This window comes from Leucoraja erinacea, chromosome 6, assembly GCF_028641065.1.
Source record: "Leucoraja erinacea ecotype New England chromosome 6, Leri_hhj_1, whole genome shotgun sequence".
NCBI classification, from domain to species: domain Eukaryota; kingdom Metazoa; phylum Chordata; class Chondrichthyes; order Rajiformes; family Rajidae; genus Leucoraja; species Leucoraja erinaceus.
Window position 1 is genome coordinate 52010120 of NC_073382.1, and position 16532 is coordinate 52026651.

At 41.1% G+C, this 16532-nt stretch overlaps 1 protein-coding gene across 1 annotated transcript; it reads right to left on the minus strand.

Annotated features, from left to right (window-relative positions):
- Position 1: 1 nt before the first annotated feature.
- On the minus strand, positions 2–16073 carry LOC129698135 (ras-related protein Rab-39B-like). Its single transcript, XM_055637038.1, is given in 4 exon segments — positions 2–2891; positions 2893–3202; positions 15540–15829; positions 15971–16073. Coding segments are annotated over 4 exon segments (804 nt in total). The 5' UTR covers positions 16058–16073; the 3' UTR covers positions 2–2774.
- Positions 16074–16532: the final 459 nt, after the last annotated feature.

The following is a 16532-nucleotide window of genomic DNA, read 5'->3' on the forward strand; positions in this document are numbered from 1 at the left end:
CTACACATAACCAAAACAAATATTTATTTTGGACAACAAAATAAAAATATTGACATTCAATAATTTATACCTTACTTTGAAGTTTATTCACAAGTACAATTGTTGAAATTAATTCATGAGTGAAATCATTGTTGTAGGAGAATACAAGTGTGGATTGCTACATTTTAAAATAGTATAAATGAACATGAATAATTTCCACCTTCCCTCAAGATAACTAAATAACTAGCTCCAAAGCCTCTGGTGAATGTTTTTGAACGGTTTACATCTGACACTCTGGGGCCATATGTTTTACCTTCTGATTTTCATTTTCTACTGAAAACAGTTCCATTGGCCATGATCAAAAAATGTTAAATTGAAGTGTGACAATTAAAAGAATAATGCAAGTAATTTAAACATTTCAAACAAAGGAATGTCATGTAAATGTTTGGTCATGTCAAAAAATCAATACTTTCATTGGCTAAGTAGATTAATAGAGGAACTGTTGATGCTGGTTTTTAAAAAAGACACAAAGTGCTGGAGTAACTCAGCAGGTCAAGTGGCATCTCTGTAGAACACAGACAGGTGTGATTTCGAGTCAGGAATTTTATTCAGACTGAAGAAGATTTCAAACCCAAAACTTCACCTTCCCATGTTCTCCAGAGATTATGCCTAACCCGCTGAGTTACTTCAGCACTGCAGTTAATATTAATACGCTAGTTCAAACCAAAGATCAGAGCCTTGTTCAACATTTGGGCTGTTTATTTGCTACTTTTTGCTTAATAATCACTCTCGCGAGAGATATATGTGCAACAGATATATAAACCAAATGTCAAAGAAATAAGAAATCCAAAATTAATGAAATTAATCCAGGAAGACAGGCAGCAGTTGTGGGAGGAATTAACACCTTAAGTTAATGATGCTATTGAGTATTTTTGAGTATTTCCAGCATTTACTATTCTTAAGACACCAAATATAAATTGGTTCTATTGAATATATTCATTAGCTTGGTGTTTAATGTTATATTAAAAGAGATGGATTTTAAAAATATTTAACTTCTACGATACATAAAATGGAGTGAATAAAACCCACCTTACCTAACAATAAATTATATGAGATCAATTGGAGACCTAGAACTTCAGAAATTCACCACTCCTCCGACATTCTAAGTATCAAGAACACCACGATTTTGATGTGGGTAAATGAACACTATCTTGGGAGGTAGAAATCCATTCTTGGTCGCATGTACTAAATATGGAATATAATAATGTAGTGAAATTTGGCTTACTGAATTTTGGCAGCAGAGTACAAGTATGTATACCTATATTTTGTCTTTAGCATGAGGAAATTCGACTCTTTTGTCTTTCCTGTGTAAATTCGCAGTTTACACTACGCAGCTGGGTTTAGTTAAATCTGATCTGATAGGCAAAACAACTCGATTTAAAAGACTTGTAAATTCAGTCACTCATTTACTTATAAGCATTTCACATTTGACTTCAGAAAAAAGAGGCTTGCGTGCCAAAGGTTAGTTAGTGCATACTTATCAAACGCCACAGGCTGTTTAAATTTTGCCTATATTTTTTTGGTTTGCAGTAATTATCAACAATTAAGTGCAAGGAAGTGAGCAAGTGCAATAAAGGATGCCTGGCCTACAGAAAACAGCAGGGTATCGCAATACTCCTGGAGGATTGAAAGGGTACTGGATATAAAAACTTGCCCATTGCAGTAATATTCAAGTCCTCTGTAACCATCACAATTGGGTCAAGTTTTTACTTGGTGCCATCATTGCATTCTCCATTCACATCTCTATTACATATTGCAAATTTTGGAAGTATTATTTAACAGCCATAACAGTCTCACCTCTTTCCAAAAATCTACAAAAAGACAGAAGTTTGCAATTGTAAACTGTAGCCTTAAAAGCAATAAGCTGAACACCCATATGCCATGCCAATACTCATTAATTTCCCATGTTATTAAACAATATTGGTTCACAAAAGAACCTAGTGCAGGACTCTAAACAGAGGCCAACATCTTTGTGCATATAACCAAGTTGCTGGCTTGTCCGAGCCAGAATTGTTGTCAGCAATTCACGGCAGTTTTGAAACCCCAGTTAACAGCACAATTTATCTTATTTAAAAATATATACGTATATGTAAATATACGTATTTATTGGAGTATGTTCTCATTTACTACTCCTTTTAACTCTTGAATTTGTCATCCATTGACATCTTATTAGCCACAAATGACATCAAAGGCCCTAATCAAATCTTGGCAAACATTCACAATTCATAAACTTTACGTAAAAGCTGGGGATTTAAGGAATTGCACAATCTGCTTCCACAAAGTAAAATCTGTAACTTAAACTGAAGCATTTCTGCTCTCACATTCCCAAAATGTACTCAAACTTTTCTGAAATGGACAAAACCATACTTAAATCATTGCTTAGGGTAAACAGCTCATATCAAATATACATGTTTATTAAACCTTTATTTATCCTGTCCCATAGATTGGCTGGCCTTACAGTAAGGCAACACTCCAAAAATAAAACTTGATTTTACAGTGCAAAAAAATACACTATTGCTATTAAAGTCAGCAACTATTGAAAATAAAATATGTACATTTCATGTTGGAGAAGCTCCGTAGCCTAATTGACGTACTTACTTTCCAATGAACTATATTTAATTAATTCTATACTAAGTCTAGGATGAACCCCAGTAAATTTGTTGATGCAAGCTTGCACAAATGGCTAAAGTACATTAAGCAATTCTTTGGAATGTTGGGTTATCGAACCCCAATAATTAACAAAGGCACCTTCTTCCAGGCTGCACAGCTTCCTCAGAAGAGTGAACAACATTTGGAACCACACCACTCTTAACACCTTCCCATCCTTCTTGGATGGAGATGTTGCCTTTTTTTGAGCAGCTCGTATATCTCCTGGGTTAGAACAGTGAAAGACTCCTCCACGTTGGTTGAATCCTTTGCAGAGGTCTCAATGTATTTCATACCCGATACTGCCGCAAGTTTCTCTGCCTCTTCCTTTGAAACTTTCCGTTGGGTCACCAAGTCACATTTGTGTCCAACCAGCAGAAATATGATTTGGAATGGCTGAACGTGCATCTTTGCTTCCTCCAACCAGTCACGGACATGTTCAAATGACCTCCGATTTGTAATGTCGAATACAAGTAGCCCACCAACTGAATTGCGGTAATACGAACGAGTTATAGACCTGAGAGGAATTAAAATAAAGAGTAGAATTTAACCAATGATTTCAGAACTAAGCAGTGCTCAGGGATGATGTACATCTAACAATGATAATGCTAATAATTTATATTGCTTTTAGGAAAACATGAAAGTAAAGTTTTAGTTTAGTTTAGAGATACTGCATGGAAACACACCCTTCAGCCCACCAAGTTCACGCTGACCATCTAAGGGCAATTTCCAGAAGCCAAATAACCTACAAACCTGCACATCTTTGGAATGTGGGAGGAAACTGGAGCACCCGGAGAAAACCCACGCAGTTACGCAGTTGGGTGCTGTCTGTATGGCTTTTGTCCATTCTCCCTGTGGCTGCGTGGATTTTCTCTGGATGCTCCAGTTTCCTTCCACACTCCAAAGATGTACAGGTTTGTAGGTTTTACTTCTGTAAATTGTCCCAAGTGTATAGGAGAGAACTGGTGAGGACGGCTGATCGCTGATCTGTGCGGACTCAGTCGGCTGAAGGGCCTGTTTCCAAGCTGTATCTCTAAACTAAGCTAAAGATGTTCCCGCTCTGCACCCTCCCTCTCTGCCCCCCAGCATTTGATGCAAAAAAAAAAAATAATCCAGCAAAACAAAATTTATTCAAATAATCTCAAAAGACAAAGGTAAACTACACATCATTAGTTTTTCAGCACCTATAAATCATGCTGCAGCTATAGAAGCAGCTATCTGTAGAAACACAATAGGCATTATGCAATTATATATTCCTTCATGTTTCATAAATGTCTGTTCTAAAGAGTACTCTAACAGAAGGTCTCGACCCGAAACGTCACATTCGTTTTCTCCAGAGATGCTGCCTGACCTGCTGAGTTACTCCAGCATTTTATGTCTATCTTTGCTGTAAACTAGTTCCTTCCAACACTCAACATGTTTTGCTTGCTATCTGGAAAGAAATTTTAAGGCTCGGCCATGATTCAGTTCAAGCATTCTCAAAGATCTCAAGAGTGTTAGGAACCCCCCCAACAGATGATTTTTTCTGATCATCTGTATTATTCATTTTTTACTTAAAGAGAGAATCAAGTCAGGGGTTCAGCATCTTAGGAATGCAGCAAAAAAAAAAACAAACCAATTTTTGGTTGGAAAGTGTTGATTAATTTTTGTATCTTTTAAAAGTTAAGTGCATAGGAAACAGAACACTCAAGATTAATACTTGAAATGAGCCGAAACTAAAGCAATTATAAATAAATATACCACATTCCCCTGACAATATTGTAATTTGATCACTTAATACAGGAACGGAAAACATCACTTCCTAATTCACAAAATAAAAACTGTACTATTTAAAATTAAACTTTTCACATCAGAGGTTCCATTTGAAATTAAGTTTCACATTTTGAAAATTGTTTTTAAATTTACACACATGAAAGTATTGCCAATTTCAATCTAAAACACCATCCTCATACTGGTTTTTCAAAACAGAAAATGTGGGGGTCCTTATATTAAAGGATATCCACAGCAAAGCTGTAGATCACAAAAAGCCTTTGTAGGAAGTTACTACATCGGGCTTCTCATTGCTTGTCTTCTTAACATTTTTGCAGTCTGAAGAAGGGTTCCGACCCAAAACGTCACCTATTCCAGAGATGCTGCTTGACCTGCTGAGTTACTCCAGCATTTTGTATCTATCTTCGGTATAAACTAACATCTCCAGTTCCTTCCTACAATTAATGGCTAAACCAACAGGGTGGTGATAAAACAAAGTTGTTACATCCATCTGAAGATGACCATAAGATTGGTGTACTGTGTTCCTACTTTGTAAGAAAGTGACACAGCCTCAATTCCTTGTGAAAACCATTGTTATACGTGGTTCCGGTATATACAGTATTCACTTATATGGACATTGAGAGCAAATGCTTGATCAATAATAAATGAAACATATTATAAGAAATATCATAGTCGCTAGCTTTATAAATTGGTGTATAGAGTAAAGGATGTGTCATATGGCAGGGCTCTCACTTATTTTTTTCTTTGTTTCCAGCCGGGCAACTTAGGCAGCTTTTTAGGTTGCCAAATGACAGTTTAAGTGGTCATTTAAGACGGCGTGCGATAATATTATTTCTGCTTCAAATAAAGTCACAAACTAAACATATTCACCAATCAAGACATGAAATATACCACAATGACATGCAGCAAAATTATAATACAGTATCTCAACTCTTTTTACACGTTGCAATGAATGCAATTTCTATTATTTCTTTCCACTTCCAAACAAAAATGTGGTTGGATTATTAGCGTACGATCAACCTCGGTAAGACCAGGCGCAGGCTTGGCGATCGCTTCGCACGACACCTCCACTCAGTTCGCAATAGCCAATCTGATCTCCCGGTGGCTCAGCACTTCGGAACTCCCCATCCCATTCCGAATCCGACCTTTCCGTCCTGGGCATCCTCCATGGCCAGAGTGAGGCAAACAGCAAATTGGAGGAATAGCATCTCATATTTCGCTTGGGTAGTTTACACCCCAGCAGTATGAACATTGGCTTCTCCAATTTCAGGTAGTCCTTGCTTTCTCCCTCCTTCCTCTTCCATTCCCAGCTCTCCCAGTCTATTGTCTCCGCCTCTTCCTTTCTTTTTCCCTGCGCCCCGCCTCCGACATCAGTCTGAAGAAGGGTCTCGACCTGATACGTCGCCTATTCCTTCGCTCCATAAATGCTGCCTCACCCGCTGATTTTATCCAGCTTTTTTGTCTACCACCCATTCAAACAAGTTCTGTTATCCCACTTTCCTCACCCGCTTCCTACACATTAGGGGTAATTTTACAGAGACAAGTTAACCTACAAAGCCAATGCATCTTTGGGATGTGGGAGGAAACCCCCATGCTTGCAGGGAGAATGTGCAAATTCAACACAGACGGTGCCCGAGGACAGGATCGAACACAGATCTCTGGCATGTGAGGCAGCAAGACTACCAGCTGTGCCACTATATTTTGTTTTCCAACACACAAAAAACTTAAAGTTGATAACTTTGGTTACTAAAAAAGTCTATCCATTTTCAGTCTTAAATGTCAGCATTACACTTTGTCCCCCTTTACAGCTACTTTATGTTTTAATTCAGTTCAAGACATTGGGGCAGTACATTGGCCATAAAGTTGCTGCCTAAAAGTGCCAGAGACCAAGAATTGATCCAGAATATGGATGCTGTCTGTATGGTTTGCTCCTTTTTCCTTTGATCGTATGGGTTTTCTCTGGGTGCTCTTGTTTCCTTTCACATTCCAAAGGTGTGCAGGAGCCTTTTTCAGACCCAACCCAAAACGTCATATTTTCCTTTTGGCCAGAGATTCTGTCTGACCTGTTGAGTTACTACAGCTTTTTCTGTCTATCTTCAGTGTAAACCAGCATCTGCAGTTCCTTCTTACACACATGATACTATACGATAGAACTTCATTAATCCTAGGAGGGACACACCCACACTTATTTATACTTCTAAATTAAACTAAAAACACTAAAAACCAGAGGGAGGCTAAAGAAGTGTCTCTAACCGAAATGTCACCCAACTTCTTCTATCCAGAGATGCTGGCTGCTCCATGGAGTTACCCCACACAATTAAATCATGGAATAGTCTTCACCCTACCAAAGTTACCCAACCAGACGCAACTAAATTTAAAGTAGCTCTTTTTTCCCCCAAGAACCCTTTTTTGCTTAAGTCCAAGTCAAGAGTCAAGTGAGTTTTATTGTCATGTGTCAGATAGGACAATGACATTGCTTGCTGCAGCACAACAGAATATATAAACATAAAACAGAACAGGAGATAAAAGTTCAGTGTGTCTATATACCATAGACCAGTGGTTCTCAAATGGGGGTACGTGAAGGCACTCCAGGGGGTACATGAGATTTTAAAATATAGGCCTACATATAGGGTGATTTCACGAAAGGTCACTGGAGCGTAGATTTAAAGGTCCAAAATATCGGGAATTATCGCGTTTGCTCGCTGAATTTCATCAAAAGTAAGGCATTATTGACTTACTTTTGATGAAATTCAGAGAGCTAACCCGATAATTCCCGATATTTTGGACCTTTAAATCTCCACGGCAAATGTCCGCTGTTCACTTCCGTTGGATTGGCACCTTCAGCTCCCTCTTTAATTTACCTTAGCTTCTATCTTTTTTTTAAAACTGTAAATCTAGGTAGCTGTGCCTCATGGTCACCCCGACTGGCACAATAAATTGCAGATCAAAACCTGGCCGTTTTCTATGTTTTTAACGGGTGGGAAAGTGCGTGTTTTCCCATCCACTAACATGTACCGGATGTCTAGCATGTCCTCCACTTGAGATTTTCGGTCACGTGGGTGCGGATCTACGCTCCAGTGACCTTTCGTGAAATCACCCTATACAGGGCCGGCCTTAGGATGTGCGGGGCCCAATTGGGAACAATTTTGGTGGGCCCCAGGTTACCAGCCAAGGTGTGTCAGCCCAGTTATTTAGTATATATTATGAAATTGTACACTAGGTGCTATGGATTCTACACTGTGTGAATCTCTCCTGCTCCCTCCTGTTTGACTGTCAGTAGCTCCGCTGGCTTCCAACCTTTACCGTAGCTGCTAATTACCATTAAACTGCATTATGTGATTGGACACAATGCCCTTGGAGATAGCGGCTGATTGGACGGGAGGAGACCTATTTGGTGATTGGACGGGAATTTTAAAGCAAGCTGGTTGGTGATTGGATGCAACCCCCTTAGAGACAGTGATTGATTGGCCGCCAAATAAAATGGTCAAATCTGTAAAAAATCGCTGGTCGGTGCAAACTCAGTAGACTATCTGTATATATATACACACACACACAATAAATAAACAGATATAGTGCAATAGGCTATTATTGTTCCGAGTTTGGAGTTTGGTGATGGACCCTCCAGCACCTCCAGTTTAAATTCCATTTTGAATATTTTTATAGGACCAGGAAACAAAGAAGCAAGAGTTACTCCAGCTCCAGGGAGTGATTTTGCGTTGGGTTTCAGTGGTCGCTGCGAGGCGGCGACTGGACAGCAATGGCAGCCAGATCTCCCACAATGCCAAAGGAGGGAGAAAGTCCCCAGCGCCGACCAGTTGCCGTGGCAGTGCGCATGTGCAGGGCGGCCGGTCGTGCCCACAGTTGAGGAACGTCCGGAGAGCGGAGACTCGCACGCGGATGGTGGGTGGAGACGGAGAGCGACACAGAGAGAGAGATAGAGAGGGGGACCCGCTCAGAGTTGAACAGCAGTTGTCCCGGGTGCTTGCCAAGCCGGGCAAAATGGCACGACTTTTTGGTTGCCCCACGGGACTTTAGATGGCTATTGGCACCCGGGCAACCATTAATTTCGAGCACTGTATGAATGATCCAGGACAGAAGACATGGAACTCCATTGCAAAGGCAGCAGGTATCCTATGATTTAAAACAGGAAATTATGTTGAACATTTGCATGCTCACTTCATACATGCATTCAAATTTTATCTGGGTTAGAGAAAAAAAAATGCATTCACCATGTGTTCCAAATTCAACTATCAATATGGTATGTCCACATGTATGAACCATTATGGACAAAGTTGGAGGTAGACAAAAGTGCTGGTGGAACTCAGCAGGTGCAGCAGTATCTATGGAGCAAAGGAAATAGGCAATGTTTTGAGCCGAAACCCTTCTTCAGACTGATGTAGGGTGGGGGGCAGGGAGAAGAAAGGAGAAAGGAAGAGGAGGAGCCCAAGGGCTGAGGGAGAGCTGAGAAGGGGAGGAGACAGCAAGGGTTACCGGAAATTGGAGGTCAATGTTTATGCCGCTAGGGTGCAATCTGCCCAAGCGGAATATGAGGTGCTGCTCCTCCAATTTCCGGTGGTGGTCACTCTGGCATGGATGAGGCCCAGGACAGAAAGGTCAGATTCGGAATGGGAGGGAGAGTTGAAGGGCTGAGCCACCGGGAGATCAGGTTGGTTAATGCGGACCGAGCGGAGGCGTTCGGCGAAACGATCGTCAAGCCACGCTTGGTCTCACCGATGTAGATCAGCTGACATCTAGAGCAGCGGATGCAATAGATGAGGTTGAAGGAGATGCAGCTTAACCTCTGCCGCACCTTTACTGCTTGACTGCTTGGGTCCTTGAATGGAGACGAGGGGGGAGGTAGAGCGACAAGTGTAGCATCTCTTGCAGTTGCAAGGGAAAGTGCCCGAGGAGGGGGTGGGAAGGGAAGAATTGACCAGGGAGTTACGGAGGGAGCAGTCTTTGCGGAAGGCAGATACGGGGGGGGATGGGAAGATGTGGCTAGTGGTGGGGTCACGTTGGAGGTGGCGGAAATGACGGAGGACTATTTGTTGTATGTGACGGCTAGTGGGGTGAAAGGTGAGGACTAGGGCAACTCTGCCCTTGTTATGAGTGGGGGGGGGGGCGGATGGGGAGAGAGAGCAGTGTTATGGGGTATTGAAGAGACCCTGGTGAGAGCCTCATCTATAGTAGGGGAGGGGAACCCCCCCCTGAAGAATGAGGACATTTCCGATGCCCTGGTGTGGAACACCTCATCCTGGGAGCAAATGCGGCGTAGACGGAGGAATTGGGAGTAGGGGGATGGAGTCCTTACAGGATGCAGGGTGGGAATAAGTGTAGTCTAGATAGCCATGGGAGTCAGTGGGTTTATAGTGGATGTCGGTCAGAAGTCTATCACCTGCGATGGAAATAGTGAGGTCAAGATATGGTAGGGAAGTGTCGGAAATGGTCCAGGTGTATTTGAGTGCCGGATGGAAGTTAGTGGTGAAGCGGATGAAGTCAGTCAGTTGTATGTGGGTGCAGGAGGTAGCACCAAAGCAATCGTAGATGTAGCGGAGGTAGAGGTCAGGGGATGGGGCCCTGGGACGCTTCGAATAAGGATTGTTCGACGTACCCTACAAAGAGGCAGGCATAGCTGGGGCCCATGCGCGTGCCCATAGCTACGCCTTGTATTTGGAGGAAATGGGAGGAGTCAAACAAGAAGTTATTGAGGGTTATGACCAACACAGTATCAGTGGACAGGTATTGGTTGGTTCTCTGGTCGAGGAAGAACCGGAGGTCTTTGAGACCCTCCTGGTGGGGGATGGAGGTGTAGAGTGACTGGACGTCCATTGTGAAGACGAGGGGATGGGGGCCTAGAGAATGGAATGCCCGGAGACGACGGAGAGTGTCTGAGATGTCTTGAACATAGGTAGGGAGGGATTTAACCAGGGGGGATAGGATGGAGTCAAGGTATGTGGAAATAAGTTTGGTAGCACAAAGTTGGGGCAAGCATTAGTAAACAAGGCATTGTTGCTTCAGTTTGAACAGAACTGAAAAATAAGAATGCCTGATAATAAATGATAGAATGTTTTAACTCTAACCCAGGGTTCAAGTGTAAGAGTATCTCACTAAACACAATCTGGACAGAAAAGTATAGAATTACCCAAAATTTGATGAGGCATAAAGAAGCCAGGTTTTAGCAGTTGTTTGATTGTTGAATTGGCAATAGGCCCACTTCACCTTAATAAGACATGCGTTGTAATAAAAACAAGATAATACTCTGTAATACTCTTTTACTGCACTACCATTCCCAACAAGAATTACTTTAGCGATACTGTGTGGAAACAGGTCCTTCGGTCCGCCGACTCCACACTGACCAGCGATCACCCATACATTAGTTCTATCCAACACACTGGGGACAATTTACTGAAGCCATTTAACCCAAAAACCTGCATATGTTTGGAATGTGGGAGGAAACCAGAGCACCTGGAGAAAACCCACTCGGTCACAGGGAGACCATACAAACTCCATACAGACAGCACCGTAATCAGGATCGAATTGGGATCTCTGGCGTTGTTAGGCTACAACTCTACCCCACCCTAAGTACTGGAGAGGAATTTGTGCACAAACCTAAACAGCACAACTGGTGCAAGATATAAATTGTTTATTGTAATCACAGGTTGGATTCACAGCTATAGCTACAAACATTTGAAATTTTAAAAAGGAAATGTGTCTGAAAGATGCTTCCCTGAAGGATAGGACAAAGTATGTGGCAACAGATTTTTGTTTTGCAATGGCCAAGGCAATCATGCTACAATAATTAAATACTCCAGACACAAATTACAGGAATATGAGAATAAGTTGAGTTTAGTTTATTATTGTCATGTGTACCAAGGTAAGAGTGAAAAGCTTTTTGTTGTGTGCTATCCAGTCAGCGGAAAGACTATGCATTACAACCAAGCCGTCCACTTTGTACAGATAAAGGATACAAGGAATAAGTGTTTACAGATTGAACCTCACTCACATGAGAAGGAAATCCAGCAATTAATGGTTAACATGTTAAGAATGTTAATCAACGAGCAACAATAACTTGTTTAGGAGCACGATGGAAACAAACGGTTGAAAAACAGAGTAGAAAGGGACAGTGTGAAAGATACAAGGTGGTTTGGGAAATGAGCCAAGAGGTGCAGTGTGAAGAACCAATAACTGAATTTGATTGGGAATTTAAGGAGTTCTCTGGTATCCTTCCTCTCTTGCACTACATGCCATGAAAGCCTTCATATGTTCAAAACAATGTTGCAGATGGCTGGGGAATTTGCATAGACTTTTCATTGCAGACAGGAGTTGCAAACCTGTTATGAAAATGTTACTTGGTTAGACTTATTAATAAGGAACTTGAATACTAACTTATGGGGGGATAAGACCATAAGACATCAGAGCAGAATTAGGCCATTCAGCCCATCGAGTCTACTCCTTCGTTCAATCATGCAGATCTTGGTGAGAAGATTGTATCAATTCAGCTGTAGATGATTTTGAACACCTCAGCCTCATCTCTGGGGATAAGGATATTTCAAAGAAGGTTCCCCGTGTTATTTAACTGTCTTCATCAATCATGAATGGATGTAGCAAGATGTGGTAGCAGTTTTGATCTGATTCAAAGGAATTTCCTAGCTCTCTACACCTTGATGCTTCCAGTGGTTTGAAAGCATGTAATCTTGTATTGTTGCTTTACCGATTTTACATTTCATTTTAATTGCTATTTTGTATTGCTCCTGATATACTCCTTTTATCCTCCATAATGAACTAAAATGCTCCTTATTGAACCAGCTATGGTCCCTGCTCTAATGACAATAGCAAAATAAGTGGTTACGAGTCACAGTTCACGGTGGAAGATAATTCTGCTCCCTCTCACTCTCTAGATGTTAAAAAAACATACGGGCCTTGCATGCAATCGTGACTGGCACCAAGAGCCATCTTAAAATAAACAATTCCAAAAATTTAGAATATACTGTCCATATCTTCCTCAGATGCCCAATATTCTGATATGCAGAACCATCATTTCAGCCAGAGATAAAGCAACATTTTCCATCTTAATGTTATAAAATTATCTTCCTCAAATGGTGGTGGAAGCAGAATCTATGAATGTTTTTAAGGTTGAGATAGATATGCCAAAGGGTGAAGGATTACTGCAGGTAGATTGGAAATTTTGGGTTGATGCTGCAGTTATATCTGCCCCATTCTTCTTAAGTAGTGGAGCAAGTTTGAGGAGCTGTGTGGCCTACACTTGCTTCTAATTTGCATAAACCTTCATGGTTCAGTCAATTATCTAATTTAGTGCACATGAATGATCTGCTCGGCGTGAAAGGCATTTCTCAGAGGAATTGCGCATTGGTTACTTCTACTAATACTTACATGAACAAATGCATAGTGAGAGGCAAGTTGTTGGGGATATTGCAGATTTTGTTGCCTCATATTTTTTATGATTCTTTAGAGTTAGGCTTGCTGTGTGGTGACTAAAATTCTTGTAGGATAAACATTGAAGATCTGCACTTTTTCTCAAGTGATGTTCAACAAGGATTGACCAACTGAAAAAGGGTGCAACATTTTAAAATGTCTCCGTCCCTAGGTTTTTGGAAAAGATATCTGTGCAATTCTCTGCCACAGAAGGCAGTGGAGGCCAATTCACTGGATGTATTCGAGAGAGTTGGATATAGCCATTAGGGCCAACAGAATCAAGGGATATGGGGAGAAAGCAGGAATGGGGTACTGAATTCTGGATGATTTACCATGATCATATTGAATGGCGATGATGGCTTGAAGGGCCGAATGGCCTACTCCTGCACCTATTTTCTATGTTTATATGTTTTGGTGTTGTATACGGTATTGTGAATAGACCACTGTTTATGAATAGAAATCAGATTTGGAAGAAACAAATCATTTTCAGAATGCTACGTGAGATGCAACAAGAATCACTACTGGAGCTTAAGCTATTTACAATTTATATTAATGACAATATAAAAGGCAGAGTGCAATGTGCTGATAGATAGATCTTCACATCAAGAAACAAGTCCAATGGTGTTCATGAAAAGTCAACATGCTTGGTTGTGCCTAGGTGGTTTTATTTATTGTTTTGACAGCAATTTAATACAGGTTTCCTCATCCCAGTGTGTTCTTTAGCAATCATACATAGCCAACACAGCAGAGTCCAGGTGAAACCAATGCATTTTAATGACAGGCCAGTGCATAGAATATATTACCTACAGAATGTACTGCCATATGAAATTAAGGCTTCTTTGGCAACATTATTTTCATGGTTTCAAGGCAGATAGCGAAGGTGAACCTTCACCATCTGTCTTTCTGACTCAACCACAAAACATCTATATTTGACTACCATTGGGTCAAGTCCTCGAACCTCCTATATTTAACAACCCTTGAAAAATGATTTCATTACTATTGCAGCAAGGCCAAGTAGGAGTGAGCAATCAAGAGATATTTATTGAAAGAGGCAAAGGCAAATGGACAGACGATTTGGACTAAAGACACTGGAACATGATCTTGATATGTGGTCGCGACACTAGGGGAACAGCAAAGATATCAAGGAAGACCCAGGCAAGCGAGCAAAGTGGATGCCAGATTAAATTTTAATGTGGACACATGAATAAACAAATTCAGGTGATATAACATGGAATAGGAATATACATATATTTTCAAATAAAAAGAACAAAATATGATGTGCAAGATTCACAATATCACAAACCCTTCATTCAAAATATTAAAACCAAATTCATATAATAAATAATTTTAACTAAATCTATGCACTAAAAACAAAGCATCCCACAAGAGAGATTTAATTTTGCAAACATTTTAAAAGCATTTAGTTCACCATGCTGATAATCATCCATACTTTACATTGAAATGTCATTAATCACATCTGCTAATCTACAGTCAAAATGTTCAAAAAAAGCCAAGAGTTAAAAACAAGCTTGCAATGCCACAAATACATTTTGATTTCAGTACCAATAACTTTTTACAGGCCAACCCACTGTAAAAGGATACAAGTCAGCCATTATCTAATCAAACAGTACACGTTTGAGAAGCCAGAATATGGCTTATTAGATTCATACATGAAGGAAACAGGCCTTTCGGCCCAACTTGCCTATGCCGATAAATGCTCCATCTAGGTTAGTCCCACCTGCCCGCGCTTGGCCCATATCCCTCTACACCTTTCCTATCCAAGTACCTGTCCAAATGTCTTTGCAATGTTGTTAACCTGTCTTTTAAATATTGTTATTGCTGATAAATGTTCGTTGTAGTTTCACAATGGGGCGAAGGCAGGAGAGAGAATAGTGTTGAGAGGAAAAGATAGATCAGCCATGATTGAATGGTGGAGTAGACTCGATGAGCTAAATGGCCCAATTCTGCTCCTAGAATTTATGAACATGGTGTTATAAATTGAATTCGTCTCAAAAACTCTAGATTCCAGTTTTAAATGTTTTATACCAGTGCAAGTTCCAGTTAGCCTTATGGACGAACGTTTATGGACGAGTCTCAACCGGCAGCTTCAATAAAACACAGCTACTACCCCTCATTCCCAAGCTCCATCACCAGCAATGGTCAGTCCCATCCCATCCCATCCCCCAAGCCAGAAATATGCGAAAAGCAGAATTAAATTACTGGGATAATTACAAATACTTTTCTTACTTGTGCTGCACACATATATCAATGACATGTTGCAACCACAGTGACAAATTAACCCGGCTGGAAATTTAAATAAACGTTTTTTTTTAATGCAGACGCAATAAAAACAGCTGGGTCAAACAGCCGAGTGTGGAGAGATTAATTAAAAACAACACAAATGGGCTTTCGGATCCTTTGCAAAGTTACAATATTATTTATTCTTTGATCGTTTTGCAAAGTTATAATTATAATTCGCCTGTCGTTTGAAGTGATGTAGAGGAAGGAAGGACACGTCTCCATGGAGCAAAGTCCAGCAGCAACAACAACAACACCACCACCACCACCACCACCACCACCCCTCCCCGGTTTGTATTTACTTTTATTTCCACCCTCAGACGCACAACATTGATACCGCCGCCGCCGCGCACCTGAACCGTTCCTGTCCCGCCGTGTCCCACAGCTGCAATTTGATCCTCTTCCCCGGCTCGATCTCCACCAGCCTGGCGAAAAAGTCCACACCGACCGTGGGGTCGGACGCGTCGTTGAATTTGCCGTCGGTGAACCTCCGGAGGAGGCAGGATTTGCCCACGGTCGAGTCTCCGATCACTATCAGACGGAACTGATAGATCCAAATAGCTTCCATGACATAACTTTCTCCTCTTTTCCTTTCCGCAAGGTCTTGGGGTGAAAACAAAAATCGCTGTTTTGATTCAATAAACTAGCAAGAAAAAAAAGGAAAGCGAGTAAAATGTATTTGCAAATACTGACATGAACCGGCAAATTAAAAATAAAAACAAACTATTAATGCCGCAGGAATTCTACTCTAGTTTTTCAGCTTTCTCCCCCCCACCCGTCCAACCTTCAATGCTGCAAACTCAGCTCTGAAGCTGCGGCCGGAAAAGCAAGCCCGGGAATAGGGGAGCGACATTGACATTGTGATGAACATTGGTAACCTCCAGTTGCAAGGCAGAGAAGGTGGGGAGGTGGCCGTGACGGCCAATGGTGAGCAGGAGGAGGCGGGAGCACCTGGGGAACAGCGCCTGATGTTTTGCTCAAACGGACGCATGGACTAGCCTGACCAAAGCTGTTCACGTTTCCATGTGTAGAATGAGCACACGTTGCGCGCAGAATGTGTAACTACCCACCCTCACGGGCAAATCGTTTGTGGAAGCAATGAGAGAGAATTACGGCGTGGTTACGATAAATATATCAAAAAATTGGGAATACAGTGAGTGTTGCAGTGAAGTATTCCAGGGTTTATGTGGTATGACAGTTCATCAAGGAGCGATTCTGAGCAACATAAATAATAGATCAACAATTCTACCAGTTTTGGTCCAGAGCTTGCTTAAGATTGCATAATTCGTGCATTATGTTTTTGGTAATTTAGAATGAGATATCACAACATCTTCGTACGAAGATAA